Source organism: Giraffa tippelskirchi, chromosome 10 (genome assembly GCF_054371585.1).
Source record: "Giraffa tippelskirchi isolate mGirTip1 chromosome 10, T2T-mGirTip1v1.2.pri, whole genome shotgun sequence".
In the NCBI taxonomy this organism is placed as follows: domain Eukaryota; kingdom Metazoa; phylum Chordata; class Mammalia; order Artiodactyla; family Giraffidae; genus Giraffa; species Giraffa tippelskirchi.
The window spans coordinates 150,025,405-150,043,971 of NC_137284.1; the positions used below are offsets into that span (position 1 = coordinate 150,025,405).

At 38.9% G+C, this 18,567-nt stretch overlaps 5 protein-coding genes across 9 annotated transcripts in view; all 5 read left to right on the forward strand.

Annotated features, from left to right (window-relative positions):
- The window catches only part of LOC145523729 (olfactory receptor 2A14-like), a 350,514-nt gene that overhangs the window by 211,117 nt on the left and 120,830 nt on the right, over positions 1 to 18,567 (forward strand). Inside the window, exons 5-6 of one of the 4 annotated variants that reach the window (XM_081534512.1) lie at positions 7,176 to 7,317; positions 8,387 to 8,575. The exons of the other annotated variants lie outside the window; for them this stretch is intronic. The gene's annotated coding sequence lies outside the window, so the exon portion shown is untranslated. The remainder of the gene's footprint in view (positions 1 to 7,175; positions 7,318 to 8,386; positions 8,576 to 18,567) is intronic. 4 annotated transcript variants of the gene reach the window in all.
- Positions 1 to 18,567, forward strand: part of OR2A7 (olfactory receptor family 2 subfamily A member 7) — a 343,842-nt gene that overhangs the window by 53,911 nt on the left and 271,364 nt on the right. The window lies entirely within an intron of this gene.
- The window catches only part of LOC145523730 (olfactory receptor 2A12-like), a 231,101-nt gene that overhangs the window by 53,911 nt on the left and 158,623 nt on the right, over positions 1 to 18,567 (forward strand). The window lies entirely within an intron of this gene.
- Positions 4,991 to 6,586, forward strand: LOC145523723 (olfactory receptor-like protein OLF3). Its single transcript, XM_081534504.1, has one exon. It carries the CDS (start codon positions 4,991 to 4,993, stop codon positions 5,942 to 5,944), a length of 954 nt encoding a protein of 317 aa, XP_081390630.1. The 3' UTR covers positions 5,945 to 6,586.
- Positions 13,520 to 15,945, forward strand: LOC145523737 (olfactory receptor-like protein OLF3). Its single transcript, XM_081534524.1, has 2 exons — positions 13,520 to 13,611; positions 14,738 to 15,945. The coding sequence occupies exon 2, from the start codon at positions 14,947 to 14,949 to the stop codon at positions 15,880 to 15,882; it is 936 nt and encodes a 311-aa protein (XP_081390650.1). The 5' UTR covers positions 13,520 to 13,611; positions 14,738 to 14,946; the 3' UTR covers positions 15,883 to 15,945.

An 18,567-nucleotide genomic window follows, 5' to 3' on the forward strand; every position in this document is an offset into this window, starting at 1 on the left:
CATCCATGGGATTTTCCAGGCAAGAGTACTGGAGTGGGGTGCCACTGCCTTCTCCGATTTAAGGTATACACCGTGATTGTTTATATCTATATACACACACACACACACACACACGTAGTGAAGTGATGACCATGATCAAGATAATTAACATATCGCTCTCATTGTTCTCTCACATAATTCCTTGTTTGTTTGTGATGAGCACCTAAAATCGAATTTCTTAGCAAATTCCAAGTATTAAATGTCATATTAATAACTGTAGTCATCACGGTCTACTTTAGATCTCTAGACTTTTTCACCCTAAATTATGCACCTCTGTATATTTGACCAACATTACCCCATTTCCTCCACCTCCTGGCTCCTGGTAACCAACCACCTTTCTACTTTCTGTCTTTGATGTTGAGATTCCACATATAATGAGGTCATGCAGTTTTTCTCTTTCTGTGTCTGGCTTATTTCACTTAGCATAATGTTTTCCAGGTTCACCTATGTTGTTACACATGACAATATCTTTTTCCTTTTAAAGATGAAAAATATTCCATTTTTGTATGTGAATATATGATTTTTTAATCTATTTAACTTTCCACAAATACTAAATTTGTTTCTATCTCTTATCTGTAATGAATGATAGTACAATGATTTTGGGAGTACAGATAACTCTTTGAGGTACTGATTTCATTTCCTTTGGGTATGTACAAAAGTAAAATTGCTGGATCTTATGATAGTTCTATTTTTAATTTTTTGAAGAATCTCCGTACTGTTTTCCACATTGACCATACCAATTTATATACCCATCAATGGTGTAAAAGGGTCCCCTTTTCTTCACATCATTGCTAACACTTATCTTTTTTTTCTTTGGTAATAGCTGTCCTAACAGGTATGAGGTTATATCTCATTACAATTTTGATTTTGATTTCCATGATAATTGGTGATGTTAAAGTATCTTTATATATATCTGTTAGCTATTTATATGTTAGCTCTCTAGAATTATTCATCCTCATAAATATGTCTTCTTTGGAAAAATCTCTACTTGACTTCTGTCATTTTAAAAAATCAGGCTGTTTGCTGTCCTTACTGTTTATTTGTGGGAGTTCTTTGTATATTTTGGATATCAGTGCTTTATTAGGTATATAGTTTACAAATTTTGTAGGCATTGACTTGGATCTTAATATTGCTTTGGGTGGTGTTGACATTTTAGCAATATTAATTCTTCTAAGACAAGAAATGATTTAGGTATGTCGTGTTTCAATTTAGGTATGTCTTATTTAACTTCTTTCTTCAATATATATGATTTTCAGCACACACATCATTTTTCTTCTTGGTTAAATTTATTCATAAGTATTCTTTTTGATGTGGGATTTTTTCCCTTTGATTTCCTTTTTGGATGGAGTGATGTTGCAACAATGCCAGTAATTTTTGTTTGTTGATTTGCATCCAGCAATTTACTGAACTCATTTTATTTCTAGCAGTGTTTTGGTAGAGTCTGGGGTTTTCTGTATAAGATTATGTCATTTTCAAACATAGATAATTTTACTTCTTTCTGGTTAGGATACCTTTCATTCCTTTTTCTTGTCTGATTGCTTTTGTTAGTATTTCTAGTATTGAAAAGAAATGAGAATGGACATCCTTGCCTTGTTCTGAATCTTAGAGAAAAAACTTTCAGGTTTTCCATGTTGTTTATGACATTAGCTGTGGGCTTTTTATAAATGGCCTTTGTTGTGTTCAGCAAATTTCCTTTTATACCTGTTTTGTTGAGAGTTTTAATCATGAATGGCTATTAAACTTTGCCAGGTGCTTTTTCTGCATTTTTCATTTTGCCGGTGTGATGTGTCATGTTGATTGATTTGGATATGTTGAACTATCCTTGCATTCCATAGATAAATCCCACTTGATTGTTGTATATAATCCTTTTCATGTATTTTTGAATTTTGTTTGCTGTTTATTAAGAATTTTTGCATCCATGTTCATTAAAGATGTTGGTCTTATCTCATGGTATCATCGTTTGACTTTGGTATCAGTATCGTGCTAGCCTGATAAAATGAATTTGGAAGTATTCTGTAGAGACAAGGCACAGAAAGTGCCTACTTCTTCAGTCTTTCTGAGGACTGCTAATTACCTGCCTTACAGGCTCACAGATGCAGGGTAATCAGAAGCTTGACCTTAAGACAGCAACTGGGAAAATACGCAGTTAGTCCTTTCCATGGAGGGCTTCCCTGGTAGCTCAGATGATAAAGAATTTGCCCGCAATGCAGGAGACGTGGGTTTGATCCCTGGGTCAGCAAGATCCCCTGGAGGAGGGCATGGAAACCCACTCTTGTATTCTTACCTGGGAAATCCCATGGACAGAGGAGCCTGGAGGGCTACAGTTCATGGGGTTGCAAAGAGTCAGACACGACTGAGCAACTAAGCATATGTGGTACTGTTGAGTGTTGAGGCCCCAGATCTCAGAGTCAGGAGATTGGGGAGCCAGTCCCTCAGGTGGCAGCCATCAAAGTTGGTGTTCCTAATGTGTGACCCAGGAAATGCTGGGAGTTGTGGGTTTCCTCCCATTTGCAAGGCAGTGTGTCAGTGGTGGGGTTCATGGCATGAACATGTCTCAGATTCTTCTACCTGTTTTGGTGTGAATGTTTTCTCAATCATTCAGTGTATAGGAACCTCTCAACTAGTTTCTGAATTTCTGTCGGAAGGAATTGATCTGTGTGTAAATGTTTATTTAATGTATCCATGGGAAGAGAGAAAGCTAGGAGTCTCTTATTCTGCCATCTTGTTGACATCTTTTCTCTGGTTTTATTATCTATTAAAGGAGCATTGGGGCTTCCCTGGTGGCTCAGTGGTAAAGAATCTGCTGCTGATGTAGGAGATGTGGGTTTGATCCCTGGATCAGGAATATCCCATGGAGGAGGAAATGGCAACCCACTCCAGTATTCTTGCCTGGGAAATCTCATGGACAGAGGAGCCTTGCAGGCTACAGTTCATGAGGCTCCAAAAAAGTCAGAGATGATTTAGCGACTACACAACAAAGGAGCATAAGGTACCCGGCAAAAATGTTTAAGTAGCCAGAGTTGCAGCAAACACTGAGAAGAGAACACAGACAAACAGAGGAGAAAGAGCTGAATAAAGCTGACACTCAGCTGTGGTCATTGTTCAACACTGGTTTCCAGGAAGTAGATATTTTCTCAGATGGGTCATGATTGAGGAAAGCAAAGTGAGGGGCAGTAATGAAAGTATCCTGATGTAGCAGAAACGAAGGAATTGTTGAAAGGGGCGATCCAGTTTTGAGAAGGATATCAGGAAAGATGTGTGTAAACATCTATCTGTCTAAATCATGAATAAGAAGGGCATTTATTGAACTGCTTGTTTTGTCCTGTAAGAGTGGAAGCATGAACACCTTTCTTCACATTTCTGCCCAGAAACCCTGGCCTGACATCTGTGTGGGTTCAGATATGAGGCAAGCAGCTCTCCCTCTCCTCTCCATCTCTCTCACTGCCTTTATCTCATGTTTTCTCTTGTTTTGCCCACTGAGAGGAAAGGAAATTAAAAATATGCAGGCGTGGAGTAAGAGTAAGAATGAGTCGGTGCTTCAGACATGGTAAAAAACTGTTTCTGTTGTTCAAAATTGATCTTAAAACATATTAGATCTACTGAAAAAGTGCTGCTAAGCAAAAGAAAACAAGATGGAGACTCGATTCTAATGTGTACCTACGAGAATCCATCCCTTCTCTGCCTTGAACAGTAAGAAAGGGTCCTTAACCATATGCTTTCTTTTCTTTCTTATATTGAGAAAGTCTAAACATTCATAACTTTCCTTGTTTTCTTTTGAGCCAATATAAAAATGGTAGATTATCAATAATAGTAAGTTGAAGAGAAAAAATAAAACAAGGCCCAACTACAATTCTCTTATCTGTCTCATCCCACTAAAGGCTAAGAGACCAGAGTCTAGTAAAAACACCAAAAGGAAGAACAAGTCCTCAGAATATCCCACTAAGCCCTAAGATTCATTAAATGTTGCCTACAGTTTTATTTTTTAAAGCATCTATGTCTGAATCTATAGAGGAGATCTGAGAAAAGTCACATCTGTTACCTTATTTACCCCCAGGCAGAGGTCATGTTACTACTACTGGTCATACTACTATAGTACTACTACCAGTAACAATTCACAAGTACTTTCTCCATAAGTTTCCTTCATTTGAGCTTAAATGTATTGTGAGTTGCATAAGTCCGTTTCATAAATAGAAGTTTGTCACTAAACTGAGGTCACATAGCTGCTAAATAAAATTAGGTTTCAAACCTAGGTTCACTGATTCCAGATCGTTCTGTAAGTTTCTCTCTATTCCCAATATTTCCTTTTATAATAGATTTATCCAGTTCATCATGATGGGTCTAGCTGATATATCTAATGCAGGCTTTTAAAAAAAATTTCCAACCAAGTTTTTCTTCATTGTTTATCATTTTATCCATCATTGTCACCTACCATCCTTTCCATATCCTACAATCTGTTGTAAGCTGGTTAAGATGTGGAGTTCTTAAAATTGCTATGCGGTTATCTTCAGGCTTTAACTGAATCTCCTAGAGACCACATCATGTTCTTATAAAAGCACTGGGCTGTCTCTGATACAGGATAGATATAATATGTATCAGTATAAAGCCTATCATCTTGACCCATAAATGATCTGAAACATCTGACTAAGGCTGGTCAACTTTATACAGTATGTATTGATCAAAAATTATTTTTATGATTCTTTGACTGAGTATTGAAAGCAAAAGGAGAAGGATGCATCTGAGGGATGATATGGTTAGATAGCATCATCAAATCAATGGACATGAATTTGAGCAGCTCTGGGAGGTAGTGAAGGCAGGGAAGCCTGGTGTGTTGCAGTCCATGGGGATGCAAAAAGTCAGACATGACTTAGCAACTGAACAACAAAAATGGTTCTTTGATTCAACAGCTTCATTATTTCTGAGTCTCTGCAGATTAATAACCTCACATCTTTTCATGGGAGCAGATAACCAGACTTGGGTGAGAGAATTCATTCTCCTCGGCCTGTCCAGTGACTGGGACACTCAGGTCGCTCTCTTCGTCCTGTTCTCTGTCACTTACCTGCTGACCCTGCTGGGGAACGTCCTCATTGTTCTTCTGATCAGACTGGACAGCCGACTCCACACTCCCATGTATTTCTTTCTCACCAACCTCTCCATTGTTGATGTCTCCTATGCTACAAGCATCGTTCCTCAGATGCTGGTGCATTTTCTTGTGGAACATAAAGGGATCCCCTACGTGAGCTGTGCAGCCCAGTTATTCTTCTCCCTGGGCCTGGGTGGGATTGAGTTTGTTCTCCTGGCGGTGATGGCCTATGACCGCTATGTGGCTGTATGCGACCCCCTGAGATACTCGGTCATCATGCACGGAGGGCTCTGTGCTAGGCTGGCCATCACATCCTGGGTCAGTGGCTCTGTCAACTCTCTCATACATACTGCCATCACCTTTCAGTGGCCCATGTGCACAAACAAGTATATTAATCACATATCCTGTGAAATCCTAGCTGTGGTCAGGCTGGCCTGTGTGGACACCTCCTCCAGTGAGGTGGCCATCATGGTTTCTAGTATTGTGTTGCTGATGACACCTTTCTGCCTGGTTCTCTTGTCCTACATCAGGATCATCTCCACCATCCTAAAGATCCAGTCCACAGAGGGGAGAAAGAAGGCCTTCCACACCTGCACCTCTCACCTCACAGTGGTTGTCCTGTGCTATGGCATGGCCATTTTCACTTACATCCAGCCCAGTTCCAGCCCTTCTGTCCTTCAGGAGAAGTTGATCTCTGTCTTCTATGCCATTTTGACACCCATGCTGAACCCCATGATTTACAGTCTAAGGAATAAGGAGGTGAAGAGAGCTTGGCAGAAACTACTAGGACAATTATCTGGATTAACGTCAAAACCGGCAACTTGATGAGTCATGAGCATCACTTAGAGAAAGAAGCTTTGCCTCTGTGTTCTCTTACCCATCTCAGATATGAAGCCTTATAACTGCATTGCCTTGGCAACCAGGAAGGGGATGACAAAACATGTGCTTGTGATGTTGGGTAGGAGGCTGAGTGACTGGGTTGGGTGTGGGATGTGGGGGTGTTTTTATGTCACAGCAGGATGTGCAGAGACATTAAGCAGTGCTGTAATAGAACTTCCCACTGTTATCCGCTCAATATCCATTCATATGGCCCTAGAGTATTTGAGGAAAATATTTATCGTTTTGATAGCAACATGAAAAATTGTTGCAATTATGGAACCATTCTTGGATTTTACCTTGGAATACTGATTTATTCAACCACATTTTAAAGAAAGCATTTCATTTCCACTGGGAACAAAATACATTTTCATCTTTGAACCCTCAAAACATTGTGTGTCATATATAGTCACATTTATTAATTGTGTGAGCCACTATCTTAAGGAGCATGTTGCTATCAAATCTGAAATGTTTTTTGCACAACCTATTGCATGTGGACATACAGTCTCTGTCTGAGTAATGGAAATAAATGAGCGGAGAAACATCAACTAAAGTTCTTTTTTTACTACAATAAAGATATAACTGAGTTGTTTGTGATTGACATTATTTAAGAAAAATTTGAGACAGCTACTTCTAAATAGCATATGAATAATTGGTAAGGAAACAATTGCATATATTGGGTACTTTTCAAAAGGTAAAATTGTAATTTCTGAAAATTCAGCAAACCTTTCTTTGAACTTTTGGAAAAAAATAAGCAAATAAACAAGAAGATAAATGAATACAATGCTAAGACACAGTTAATCTAAGGAAAGTAGTTTGCTTGGATAAGCCAATGAAAGGTGGTACAGCTTTAATATGGATTCTGTGCTATAAGGATAGGTCAGTCTGCTGTGTAGATGTTCTTCTGAAGTCTCCATATTAAAGGTGTTCTTGTACTCCCTTCTACACATCTCACACACAAAGACACAAACCCCTACTTAACTTCTGTAAATCTTATGAGCTGGCATTGCCTGTGAGTGCCTCTAAGGATAAACCTAAATAAAGTAAAAAGGAGGAAGAAATGATTAAACAAGGGATAGGTAAGAGAGGAGACAAAGAATATGATAATAGTAGATCTTCTCATTCTCTTCAAGGAGTCTAAAAGAGAGACTCTCTTTTTCTTTTTTGTCTCATTTTAAAGTCAGTTGATTGGTTTTTGGTTGATTTGCATTTTGGCAGTGGTGATCAGAAGCTGAGGGATTTCCATTGGTACCTATTCTTCTCTGTGAAACAAGATGGAGCACTCATGGCTGAGAGTGCAGAGGAAGGAGGAAGATATGAAGGTATGAGATGTGAGAATGGTGAAGGTTAACAGTTCACAGTGGGATACAGACAAATGTGCTTCTTTTACTTGTGGACACTCTCTGCCTAGAGTATCTTTAAATTTCAACTCAGTATCTTCAACAACAAAGTCACAAAGGTCACATTTCCCCTCTAATTTGACAAACTTTATTCTCAGCCTTCTCAAAGTTACATATAATCATTTTGTGGACATTGACTTTGTGGAAGACACTGCTATAGGCATTGTGTGATATCAAAGTTGTGTTTAGATATGGCCACTTGTTGTTGTTCACTGGCTAAATTGTGTCCGACTCTTTGCAACCCCATGGACTGCAGCAGCCAGGCTTCCCTGTCTTTCACAATCTCCCGAAGTTTGCTCAAATTCATGTCCGTTGAGTCAGTGATGCTATCTAACCATCTCATCCTCTGTCATCCCCTTCTTTTGCATTCCATCTTTCCCAACATCAGGGTCTTTTCGAATGAGTTGGCTCTTCACATCACGTGGCCAAAGTATTGGAGCTTCAGTTTCAGCATCAGTCCTTCCAATGAATATTCAGGGTTGACTTCCTTTAGGATTGATTGGTTTGATCTCCTTGTAGTCCAAGGGACTTTCTCTTTTCTTCTCTTAACACAATTCAAAAGCATCAGTTCTTCAGTGTTCAGCTTTTGTTATGTTCCAACTCTCACATCCATACATGACTATTGGAAAAACCATAGCTTTGACTACATGCACCTTTGTTGGCAAAGTAATGTCTCTGCTTTTTAATACTCTGTTTAGGTTTGTCTTAGCTTCTCTTCCAAGGAACAAGCATCTTTTCATTTCAAGACTGCAATCAGCATTCACAGTGATTTTGGAGCCCAAGAAAATAAAATCTGTTACTGTTTCCTCATCTATTTGCCATGAAGTGATGGGACCAGATGCCATAATATTAGTTGTCTGAATGTTGAGTTTCAAGCCAACTTTTTCACTTTTCTCTTTCACCTTCATCAAGAGACTTTTTAGTTCCTCTTCACTTTCTGCCATCAGAGTGGTATCATCTGCATATCTGTGATTGTTTATATTTCTCCCAGAAATCTAGATTCCAGATTCTGATCCATTCAGCCAGGCATTTCACATGATGTACTCTGCATAGAGATTAAATAAGAGGGTGATGATATACAGCCTTGCCATACTCCTTTCCCAGTATGGAACCAGTCCCTTGTTCCACATCTGTTCTAACTGTTGCTTCTTGACCTGCATACAGTCTTCTCAGGAGACAGGTAAGGTGGTCTAGTATTTCCATCTCTTTAATAATTTTCCACAGTTTGTTATGATCCACAGAGTGAAAGGTGTTATCATAGTCAAAGATTGAGTCAATGAGATATGGCCACTACCTCAGGAAATATACTGTCTTCTAGGGCAGGGATTGGGATACTGTTTCTGTATTAGGCCAGATAGAAAATTTTCTAGGATTTCTGGGTCATACATTGTACAGTACCTCTAATTCAGCTCTCCCATAATAGCACTAAATAGCCATAGATAATGTATAAAAAAAGAATGAGTGTGGCTGGTACCAATAAATCTAAATATAGGGACACTGAAATTTGAATTTTATATAATTTTTATGTCATAAAATCTTTTTTTCCCCAACCATTTAGAAATATAAAAAAATTATTTTCCCATGGACCATACAAAAACAGTGGCAGGCCAAGTTTGACCCATGGCAGACAGTGAAGAAGAACCAAAGAGCCTCTTGATGAAAGTGAAAGAGGAGAGTGAAAAAGTTGGCTTAAAGCTCAACATTCAGAAAAATAAGATCATGGCATCTGGTCCCATCACTTCATGGCAAATAGATGGGGAAACAGTGGCTGACTTTATTTTTTGGGGGCTCCAAAATCACTGCAGATGATGACTGCAGCCATGAAATTAAAAGGCGCTTACTCCTTGGAAGGAAAGTTATGACCGACCTAGACAGCATACTAAAAAGCAGAGACATTACTTTGTCAACAAAGGTCTGTCTAGTCAAGGCTGTGGTTTTTCCAGTAGTCATGTATAGATGTGAGAATTGGACTATAAAGAAAGCTGAGTGCTGAAGAATTGATGTTTTTGAACTGTGGTGTTGGAGAAGACTCTTGAGAGTCCCTTGGACTGCAAGGAGATCCAACCAGTCCATCCTAAAGGAGATCAGTACTGAATATTCATTGGAAAGACTGATGTTGAAGCTGAAACTCCAATACTTAGGCCACCTGATGCGAAGAGCTGACTCATTTGAAAAGGCCCTGATACTGGGCAAGATTGAGGGCAGGAGGAGAAGGGGACAACAGAGGATGAGATGGTTGGATGCCATCATTGACTCAATGGATATGGATTTGGGTAGACTCCAGGAGTTGGTGATGGACAGGGAGGCCTGGCATGCTGCAGTTCATGGGGTCGCAAAGAGTCGGACACAACTGAGCAACTGAACTGTATGAATTGCCACAATATTATTAGGGAAATAGAACAAAATTGCAAAATTGCAACACAAGATATACACATAAAGAGCACTAATATAAGAAGGAAAAAGGGATTCTTTCAGCATGTAGACTGAGGTCATGATGGTGAAGAGAAAGTGAAGTAGTTCTCACTTTGGTTTGCGTTTCAGAAAGCATCTCATTTCTCATCATCATTTAGGTTCATTTGCCCAAGATCTAAGGACTCCACACTAATGGGTGAATGCAGGACACCAATCACATATTAGCAGCATTCTTAGATATCTGCTGAATATGAGTTGAATGATTTATATTACTTCTTAACCCTAGCAGCGTTTAACTACAGTGATAGGTCTTCTGGGGACACAAGCTTCCGCTTTCACTCTGTACTATCTGTTATTGTGATATCTGGGACCAACAATCTCTCCCCTATTCTTCCCACTAAAATTCAGGATTTTGAGGCCTAATCCTACTGTATAAAATGTAGATACTATAAAATATACACAACCAAGTGGTTGTGTGTCTTGCCAGAGTGATGTGGTTTGGTTCTCCTTCTAGCTCCAAATTTGGGTTAAGCTACTCTCAGCGAAATCTGATCCTCAGTATCATGGGAATTTTTTCCCATTTCATGGAAATTATTGCCATATGCATGCTATTGCCTGACTTCTTTGAGCCTTCTACATAGTTCTCGTCAAAGTATAGCAGGATAACAAAACAAGAAGTGTGACCCTGGACAAGTCATAAAGCCTCTCTAAGAATCAGCTCTCTTTTTCATAAGTTGCAAAGAATAATAAGCTCCTTGTGAGAAGTTTGAGAGGATTCAATGAAATAGTATATGTAAAGTACTTAGTAAAATGACCAAGGATAAAGAATGGTTAGAGCAAAGAAATTTCATATAGATTGGGCATGTAATTGGAACATCTATTTTCACAAAACTGATAATATTAGCTAAACCTGGACACACACATAATCTGTGATATAGCAATTTCACTACTGGGGAACAGAAATGAGGACATTTGTGGGACAAAAGATGAGTGTGTGTGTATGTGAATTTTCATAGGAGTGTTCTTTTTAACAGCAGCAAAGCAGAAACAAACTGTCTATCAATGGGATGGCTATCAGATTTGAGATGCTTTCAGTGGGTAGTAAATTTTTGAAGTATTTTCAGAATGAAGGCAGACTTCTAGATACAAAAATGCATAATTTGACAATGACCAGTTAAAAGGAACCTCCCAATAGTAAGGCATAATGGGAAAAGGTCCCATGAAATAGCTGCATCAGTTTTGAAGATAGTATATGATTATAGCCCATGTATAATTTCAGAACCTTGTTACAGGACATATTGCTCAAAGATATCTGAGCAGTCCACGAATAACTGGACACTTTGGTTCAAATAGTCTCAATCATGAGTACATGGACAGAAAGTCATGGGCAAATTTTAACTTCCTTAAAGTGAAACTTCACCAAAGACAGGAGACTGTCTCCAGGGGAACCAGGGCTTCAGATTCTCATCTCTTTTCTGTCTCATTAAAAAATTATTCTCACTTGTAAATTCTTTAAAAGCAGGTAAGAGGTTAAGGTAAGAGAATTACCATATAGAGAAAGAGGAAAAACAACAGAAACCTAACAAGCACAGCATAATTGGCCTGCAGAGATTTTGTCTCTGAGGGAAAAGAAGATCCCACATCTTGCCCAGCCCAACTCTTCCTGGGGCAATGCTGGCCTCTTGTCCTGGAGGTAGGGCAGTCATGATCAGAGGCTCTCCATTGGGTTCTTAGGATTATGGTCAAGAAGCAATGGTTTCCTTAACACAGCTTTCTACGCTCATGTGACAGTTGGGTTGAGTTTGGTTAGTATAGAGATAAAGGTCACATTTGAACAATTTGTTGGAAGAAAATACATCTGAATAGCCAAACTAGTGAGAAATTTCTCTTGAATAACTCTGAGAAATGAACTACCTAGCATAGGGCTTTTACTGCATTCATGGAATCACTGAACATAAGTTACTATAGGCTGGGTTCCCTGTGTCACATTGCACCCCCAGCACCTGTACACTGCTGGAAATCTGGGCCAGAGGACAGGTTTGTGTTAACCAGCTCATTTGTAAACAATGATGGTCAGAAGGTGGTAACTTCAGCTGGATAACTGGCTTTAAACTTTCTGTCACTCCAAGCAGTGTAGGTATGCATTAGGAAGTAGGAATGGGGTGGGGATGGCAACTTAGCCAGTTAACATTTGGGAGAAATCTCAAGCTTTCCTGCCAGCTTCTTTTTTGAGAAGAACATTTCTTTAGGGAGATTGAATCGCAGTTCTGGGAAGGAAAGGTGGTTCAGGAATGCTGTTTGTTTTATTGCTATTGTCACTTATAACACCTCCACCTTATTTTTGAAAGTCTGTTTTTAACTTTTATTTATGTATCATGTTTTCAAAAGTTTTAAATGTTTTACTTGTTTTGCTGTTGAATCTTTATTTTTGGTTAAAAAAGTATTCTTTTTACTACTGATGTCATATCCTAATTCCATCACTCTTCCTACTTCCCTCACTCCAATGAATTGGGACAGATTTGAATGTATGCTGTGTTTAGACAGATGAAGAAGCTACAGCTAGACTCCCAAATTCGCAGATTCCACATCTGTGGATTCACTAACCATGGACTGAAAATATTAAAAATAATTCTAGAAAGTTCTCAAAAGAAAAACTTGAATTTGCTGCATACTGGCAACTATTTACATCACATTTACTTTGTATTAGATATTATAAGTAATCTAGAGATGATTTAAAGTGTACAGGAGCATGTGTGTGGGTTATATGCAATAACAGACCACTTTATATAAGGGAGCTGAACATCCATGGATTTTGGTGTTCACTGGAGTCCTGGAACCAATCCCATGGATACCGAGGGGCAAGAGTAGGTAATGATAGTTGAACTCGGAAATGCAAGTTCACTGACAAAGCAGTTCATTCACCCCAGGGCGTGGCACTTTAAAAACGTGAAAATGATACAGAAACATGACATGCTAACAATGAGTGTTTCTATTTGTATCAATAACTTGCTGAGCCTTTAAGGGGAATTACTGACCCAAGATCAGGATTACTATATTTTCTTTGTCAAGCCCTTAACTATTATTTGTGAAAGCCTCAAAACCACAAGAGATTATCATCAGATTTTTCAGCAAAGTCTTCTTATTTGGTTCCCGAGAATACCTTAAATAATCATCAGCTACCTCCTGGATTGTTTTTTTTTGTTTTTGTTTTTCTTTTAGCCCTCTCCTGGAGAACTTGTGTCACATGAATTGTTTTGTGTGTTATAGCAGGATTAGAGACTACCTCAGGTACCTTTCTAGAAATATTATCGATTAAAATATTATATGTATGTGGTCATATTCCACTGACAGGTCTCAGATTTTCCCCTTTGAAGTCACCTACCTCTCTCTGGTACCTGAGGTCTTCACCAGTGATAATTTCATATTCTACCTTTTCCCTTTTCACTGGGGATAAAAAGGTAGGTTTCCTCTTTCTTTGATAGAAATATTACAAACTGACTTGCTAATCTGAAGCTCTAGAGTAAATTCTAAAGAATTAAAGAACATTTGGTACTTTTATTGCTTCCTCTTGTAACTTACATAAATTATCTCTTGAAGTGGGAATGGTTTATCAAGCTTAATTCGTTCATAGACAATAGAAAAATTATCAAATGCAAATTTCCATAGACCCTTCTCTGCTGGGTGACACCTTTGGCATCTTATTTATCTGCAGTTATCTGCCCTGACTGTCATGAATACCCTCGAAACAAAGTATGATTTTCATCATATATTCAGTGACCCTCTCTGATCACAGGCAGCAAGCAGGTAACATTTTCTTGGGATAGCTGTGCTTACATTTCACTTTCTCTACCTGAAGGGCAGAGTAATTTGAGGGGCAGAGTATGTGGAAAATCTAGAGTGGGCTCTGTTCAGTCTGCGAGCTTCCTGGAAATCACTTGTGATTTGAATAAGCCCCAAGTAAGATTACTAAGAGTCCCAGAGATACTGCTCAAGCTCTTGCGCTTTCTGAAGTACTAATACATCAGCAGGATTAGAAAGTTTGGGGGTGGTTCTGAGCAGAGTAGGCTATTACTTTGTGGCCATGTTAGGCACAGTAGAGGGAGCATAGCACGAGGGTGAGAAAAGACAAAGTTTTCTAAGGCACAGGGGGCAGTCACGCATTTCAGACGGAGATAAAAGTAAAGAGGGTTCAAGGAAAGAGGTAATCATCGGTCATTTCACCGAGTTAACTTCAATTAATTTCTCCATCATATTTTCTCGTCTCCAAACCACGACAATCCCTATCCAGAATATATACAAATAGAATTGGAAGGAATGTGCAACCAGTTTCCCTTTATTTAGTTAATAGGCTAGCACATGTGGCAACTATCTGAGCTTTTATCGCTAAGGAAGATGGTTAATTCATCTTTGTTTTTCAACAGTCATCCTCTGTTGTCGACCCCATGCACTGCGGTTCTTTCAAGGGAGGAGAATTACAGTGTAGAAGATTCTTCCCCCTTATTCTCTCAGCCAGATAAAAGACAAATACGTGGAGGTTTCTCAAAACGGATTCTGATCACTCAGGTCTTTGTTTTTCATCTCACTGAATTGGAGATGTAATTTTTGACAATTTTTAGCTCCTAAAAACTGTTTTATATTTCCTATCTTCTAACTTATAACCCAAAATCTGTGATTTTAAATGGGTGGAAATTTAATATCTCATTTTCACGATCTAAGGATCCAGAAATAAAAAAGTGATTAAAGCCATTCATCCCTGTTAGGTTCCATTCAATATGGATTTTGAGATAATAAGAAGGGAAAAACTGGTATCTAACAAAGAAGTAAACAAACTCCACAGTTAGGAGTTGGCTTTAAAGAAAAAAATCACGTTTTGCAGTTAACATTTTTAACTCAATTATCTAAGCATTTTAATGAAAATCTTCCCCCTAAGGAATGAGAAGAGTTTTCTGTTCTCCTTGGATCTGAGCCACATCGTGCATTCTACGGTGGTCCCAAACCCAGAAGGAGGCACAGGATCTGAAAACGCACACCACTTAATATTGGACGGCTGTTTTGTCTAAAGGACCTCATGAGGTCCTCTGGCACCATAAGTATCTAGTATTTTTCGATTTATACCTTGGGTTTGGTCTTCAGAGGCCCATGGGCAGGGAAAACCAGACGTGGATGAGTGAGTTCATTCTTCTGGGGCTGTCCAGCCTCTGGGAGACCCAGGTCTCCCTCTTTGTCCTTTTCCTGGCCATGTATCTGGTGACCGTGCTGGGGAACTTCCTGATAATCCTCCTTATCAGACTGGACAGCCGGCTAAACACACCCATGTACTTTTTCCTCAGTGTCCTGTCGTTTGTGGACGTCTGTTATACCAACAGCACGGTCCCCCAGATGCTCGTTCACTTCCTATCAGCCCGCAAGTCCATTCCGTTCTACAGCTGTGTGCTCCAGCTGCTTATCTCCCTGGCAATGGGCAGCACAGAGTTCTTCCTGCTGGGGGCCATGGCCTATGACCGCTACATGGCAGTGTGCCACCCCCTGCAGTACACGGTCATCATGCATGGAGAGCTGTGCCTGGGGCTGGCTGCAGGCTGCTTGGTGGCTGGTTTCACGAATTCGCTGATGGAGACAATCATCACCTTTCAGCTACCTCTGTGCCGTAAGGTTGTCAATCACTTTGCCTGTGAGATGTTGGCTATGCTGAGGCTGACCTGTGTGGACACCTCCTTCAACAAGGTCATGGTAGCCGTCTCAGGATTTCTGGTCATCGTGCTTCCCTGTTTTCTTGTTCTATTCTCCTATGGTCACATAGTTGCTACCATTCTGCGTATTCGCTCTGCCCAGGGACGCCGCAAAGCGTTTGGGACGTGTGCCTCTCACCTCACTGTGGTTTCCATGTGCTTTGGCACAGCCATCTTCACATACTTGAGACCCACAGCTGGCTCCTCAGCAGAACAGGAGAAGAGGGTTGCTCTATTCTATGCTGTGGTGACCCCAATGCTGAATCCCTTAATCTATAGCTTGAGAAACAAGGAAGTGATGAGCGCCTTTAGAAGGGTGTTGGGGAAGTTTAGTGAAAAAAGGTAACGATTCAGAGAATTTCTCCTTCCCTCCAACAGCCCATAAAACAACATTTTAATCAAAGAAAAATTGATGGATGTGCCCTTTCTCCTCAGATTTGCTGATAAGGCAGATCATGGTGAACAAGCTTTTCTAGACTGACTTTCCACATTCATCCACATTTTGACTATGTGTGCCACTGCCGCAGTAAACAATCCGGCTGCAACGCAGGAGATGTGGGTTTGATCCCTGGGTCAGGACAATCCCCTGGAGAAGGAAATGGCAACCCACTCCAGTATCCTTGCCTGGGAAATCCCATGAACAGAGGAGCCTGGCGGGCTACAGTCAATGGGGTCACAAAGGAGTCAGATATGACTAAGCAACAAAACAACAACAACAACAATTTTTAAAGCCTGTAATTCCTACGCTGCAGTCTTCTGGATAACCTCTCCTCCTAGACTTCATATCCCCCTTTTTACTTTCAAATTCTTCTAGCATGTTCCCTCAGAAAATGCAATATAAATGGTAAAAAATTTCAGGGTAGGAACAGCCACACTTCATGTGGCTTTGAAACTCTCTAATCTCTAGTTTCCTCAATTATAAAAACAAGTGATCGTAACCAGTGATGTGATTATTTTGAAGATTATAAATGATCTATGTAAAATACCTAGTAGAGTGGTGGCCTAGAGTACATATTCAACTATTTTTTTTTTAAGTATGATGACACAATTGTAGGGCTACATGTTATGCAAACTTCTCTGTCTACAACTACTCAAAATGAGTTTTTTTCCTTTTGCTATGGCTCTAGTAGATCACTGTTCTATGTCCACTCCAAGTAATTACTTTACCCAGAACCATGGCATTTATTCATCCATCCATCCAGGCATCTATAGAGATAGATGAATTTCTATCAGGTAGGTAAAAGCATGACCATTTACCTACCTACCTACCTACATATCTATCTCTTATGTATTTTTTTAGCTCCAGGCCAGACAAAACCTTTCTCATGATCTCCAAACACATGTATCAATGTTTGATTGATGCCTTCACTTACATTATATAAATCTCATTCTTACCATAGTTAAAATAGAGCTATTATGCTTACTTCCTCTGTCCCAAGCTATTCCTTTCCTCTTGCCACCAAACATCTTCACTGTATTAGTAAAAGGGACCATTATACATCAGAGTAATTTCTGAGTCCTTTCTTTTACATTCTACCCAGCAATAGATTTCATTAGCTTGCCAACAAAATATGTGATTAACTGCTCTCTCTGTTTCCAGCTCTCTTTTTTACATTCTGTTCTGCACACAACAACTTGAAATTTTAAAATTATTGTTTGTTTTTTACTTTATGTTGTAAGCAAAAACACAGGCAAAACACAACACTGAATGTATAACTTAGTGAATTATTATAAGACAAACCTCTTGTAACCACCACTCAAGTTAAAAAAAAAAAAAAAATCTGCCTCCTGCTGCAACAGCCCCTCCATGTATCCTAATGACAACTCCTTTTTCCCAAAAGTAACTATTCTCTTGACCTTTGTAGTAATTACTGTATTGTATTTACTTATGGCTTTATTCCTCAAGCAAACATCCCTAGTCACTGTAGTTGAGTTTTTCCCAGTTTTCTCAATTTGATATGCTTAGAAATCTCTTTAATCTATAGTGCCCCTCTAACTCTGTCTTTTCCCTACAGTTTATTTGAGTGACCTGGGCCATTTGACCTGTAGAAGGCTTCTCTATCTTAGAAAACAAATCAGGTCACATCTTTTTCCCGCTTAGAATAAAATCCAAACTCCACATGTGCAGGGCCAGATATGGCCTTATGTGTGCCTGCTTCATCTGCATCCTGATTCCCTCCTCCTCTCTCTGATTGCTCTCAGGGAGCACTGTTTGTCTGTCAGGGTTGGAAGAAAATGACTGTCTCTATAAAAGGAAAATGTATTTATTTTTTACAAGTCATATGAATTCATGGAAAAAATAATTGTAGACCTGTTAGTTTTTGTATGTGAAATCTGAGACTTACCCAATGTATTAATAATTTACTAATAAGTACTCATAAGTTTAGTAATAAATGCTACCTTTCACTGGAAATTCTGAATCCTATTAAATAATATCATGAATAACTGGGCTCAAATTTCTAAATAAAATCTCAAGAGTAAAGATATTTTGATCTCCCACTTTTTAAAAGGAGAAAATTCAAGTGTTTGCCTTAGAAGGGGCAAAATATTATGTTCACCAGTTAAACTATAAGCTTCATGTGAGTAAGGACTACATAATTTATCTCATTTTTGCTCCCAGTGCCTTAACAGTGCCAATAAATACCTGCTGATTGAATAACTTATTAATTGAAACTTTCTTTACTATTATAGAGGTTGCCTTTTATGAAATATATAAAGATAATCCATATTATAATTTAGTATAGTGGTAAATAAGACTTTGAAAAATAGATGCAGAGTTAACTGATTTGTAATGCTTCTCAGTGGATGAAATATTATCATCCATACAAGGTTTCTTTCATTAACTGAAATTGATTAATTCTATTTTATCCTATTCTTTATTCTTAATTTTTCCTTGCTGTGTGGACAACTATTCTGATATGTTTAATGCATGCAATGATGTTTGAGAGTGTGTTTATGTATTTAGAAATATATTAACTACTCATACAATGTCTCAGTTTATTTTTTAAAAAAACCAAACCCTCTATTGCTT

What these genes read in the sequence shown, in the direction of transcription:
- LOC145523737 (XM_081534524.1), top strand. Translation starts at nt 14,947, where the DNA reads ATGGGCAGGGAAAACCAGACGTGGATGAGTGAGTTCATTCTTCTGGGG.
- LOC145523723 (XM_081534504.1), top strand. Translation starts at nt 4,991, where the DNA reads ATGGGAGCAGATAACCAGACTTGGGTGAGAGAATTCATTCTCCTCGGC.